At 45.6% G+C, this 2,031-nt stretch overlaps 1 protein-coding gene across 1 annotated transcript in view; it reads left to right on the top strand.

Annotated features, from left to right (window-relative positions):
• Positions 1–398: 398 nt before the first annotated feature.
• Positions 399–2,031, top strand: part of LOC125030935 (glucose-6-phosphate 1-epimerase-like) — a 28,551-nt gene continuing 26,918 nt past the window's right edge. Inside the window, exon 1 of the mRNA XM_047621318.1 lies at positions 399–552. Within this exon, the coding sequence (XP_047477274.1) occupies positions 475–552 (78 nt within the window). The 5' untranslated portion in view covers positions 399–474. The remainder of the gene's footprint in view (positions 553–2,031) is intronic.

Raw genomic sequence — 2,031 nt, 5'->3', positions numbered from 1 at the left:
GTGTATGTTTATTTGTTTGTATAGTGTCTGTCTGTATGTATACATATGCACAAACATGGTGTGAATCCATGTAGTGCACTTTTACTCCCTCGGGAACGCGTAGGGGTGCGCGCAATAGCTGAGGGATCGCTCGTTTGCGCTTCGCCGCTTGTGACCTTTCCTCATTGTTACTCGTGATTTAGCGTCTTTTCGATCACTCTCGCACTATTTTAGAGTATTGTGCCTTAGCGATAGGGCGAGATAAGAGCATAAGCTATCGAGTGCGTATTATCATATAATGAGGCGCTTTATCTCGCAAGTCAGGTTTCTTACCTTTATCTCCTCTGCATCTTTGACTTGGATTGGAGTAGAATTGTCTAAAACACCTTTCATTGCTTCATTTAGCACAGGCGACTGTTGGACAGTCTGAGGGACCATTCCTGCCTGACCGATAGCGAGAGATAGCAAAGGAGCAGATACTGTCGGCACGACAGCATGGCAAGAGGGTCGTCGTTACTTCGCCTCGTTGGCTGGGCGGTCGGCGTGGCGGCCGTGGTGGTGGTGTTCTACAAGGTCTGTTTGTGTGTATCTCGTCGCTGTAACTGCCATTGTGCTGTGGTTCGTTCATGTGGCTAAATTGTCCTCCCTTGAGTAGTTCTGTCTGATCCCGTCTGGGCCGGCGTGATGTAGGAGCGCCGTGGTTGTTTGTGCAGCTTATATAAAGTGCTGTTGGAGGTGTCGTCTGGTTTTGGCCATGACTTTGTCCCGCAACACGCTGGCACCATTACCAAACTGCGTAACTTGTTGGCGGTGGTCATCTGGCTTGTTCACATCGAAGATGGATGGGACTGGGCGCTACTTACGCTTTATTTCGTCCACATTTAGCTTATTCCTTCTTCCCTTTTTTATTGATGCCTCCTCATCCTCTTCATATCCCTTCATTTATGCCTTTCCTTCTTATTCCTTGCACGCTTTCCGCCGCACCGAATGATGCGTATAGATATATGGACTTGGATCCTCGAAAGTTGGTAAATCAACCATGCTAGTTTGAAAAATACATGATTACAGAACATTAATTTGATTGTTTTATAGTTGCATTTCGTTATCCCTTCCAAATTTAGGCGCCCGATTTATTTTCATTTCCATTGGTGTTCTGGTTTCAACACTGTTCCGATTTTCCGATGGCGTCCAGACATCAACAGATTCGATCCTGCCACCTATACTGCGTTCACACTATTATCATGATTGAAGTACATAACAACCCCACGGGGTAAAGGCAGCTGACGCCACATGGCATCTGTCAGCGGGTCGCTCGTCAGCATGACACGTGCGTACCCGTCAGTCAAGCGCTTTTTAGGGCTCCTCCAAGACACCAAAGCCCGTTTTCTTCGAAGGTGCTATTTCTGTACACAACGACGCAGACTCAACGTTGACTTCTTTAAAGTGTTTCTTTGGAGGGAGAGGCCATGGGATATTGATGGCATTGTAATGGTGTCTGGTGGGTAAGCGATACGGTATAATGGCTAAATCATGAAGGCGATGGAGGTGGCAATGAAGGTAATTTCAGTAATGGAACGATTCATATCAATTGAAATCGTGTGGATTGAGCAAATACGTTAATAATAAAGCAAATTTTAGTTCAAATGAAAATAACGCTACTGTCTTATGGTGGGAAAAGAAAAGTATAGAATATTGTAAAGTGATCTTGCACTTATTCCACCATTTGTGATGTACGAAACGTCTAGTTAAGTACCATTATAGCAATCCATATAATATGAACCACTGCTACCACTGCTATATTTTGTTCAACAACAGGGAAGCGGATAAAGCAGGGACAATGTTCACGGAGAAGCGGTGATGTTACAGAAGCGAAACAAAAGAGAAGCGGGATGCGGTGACAACCTGCCTCCGGTACGCCCCGATACCAGTTCCCGAACCTGCACATGTTTTATGGCGGTGTTTGACCTTGCTAATTCTCATCAATGCGGGGTCGGCCATGCGTGTGTGTGACATCCGGTCGCCGTTTTTATAAGGGCGGTTACGAAGAAATTT

Source organism: Penaeus chinensis, chromosome 12 (genome assembly GCF_019202785.1).
Source record: "Penaeus chinensis breed Huanghai No. 1 chromosome 12, ASM1920278v2, whole genome shotgun sequence".
NCBI lineage: Eukaryota > Metazoa > Arthropoda > Malacostraca > Decapoda > Penaeidae > Penaeus > Penaeus chinensis.
This window is presented reverse-complemented; position numbering and strand designations above follow the sequence as displayed.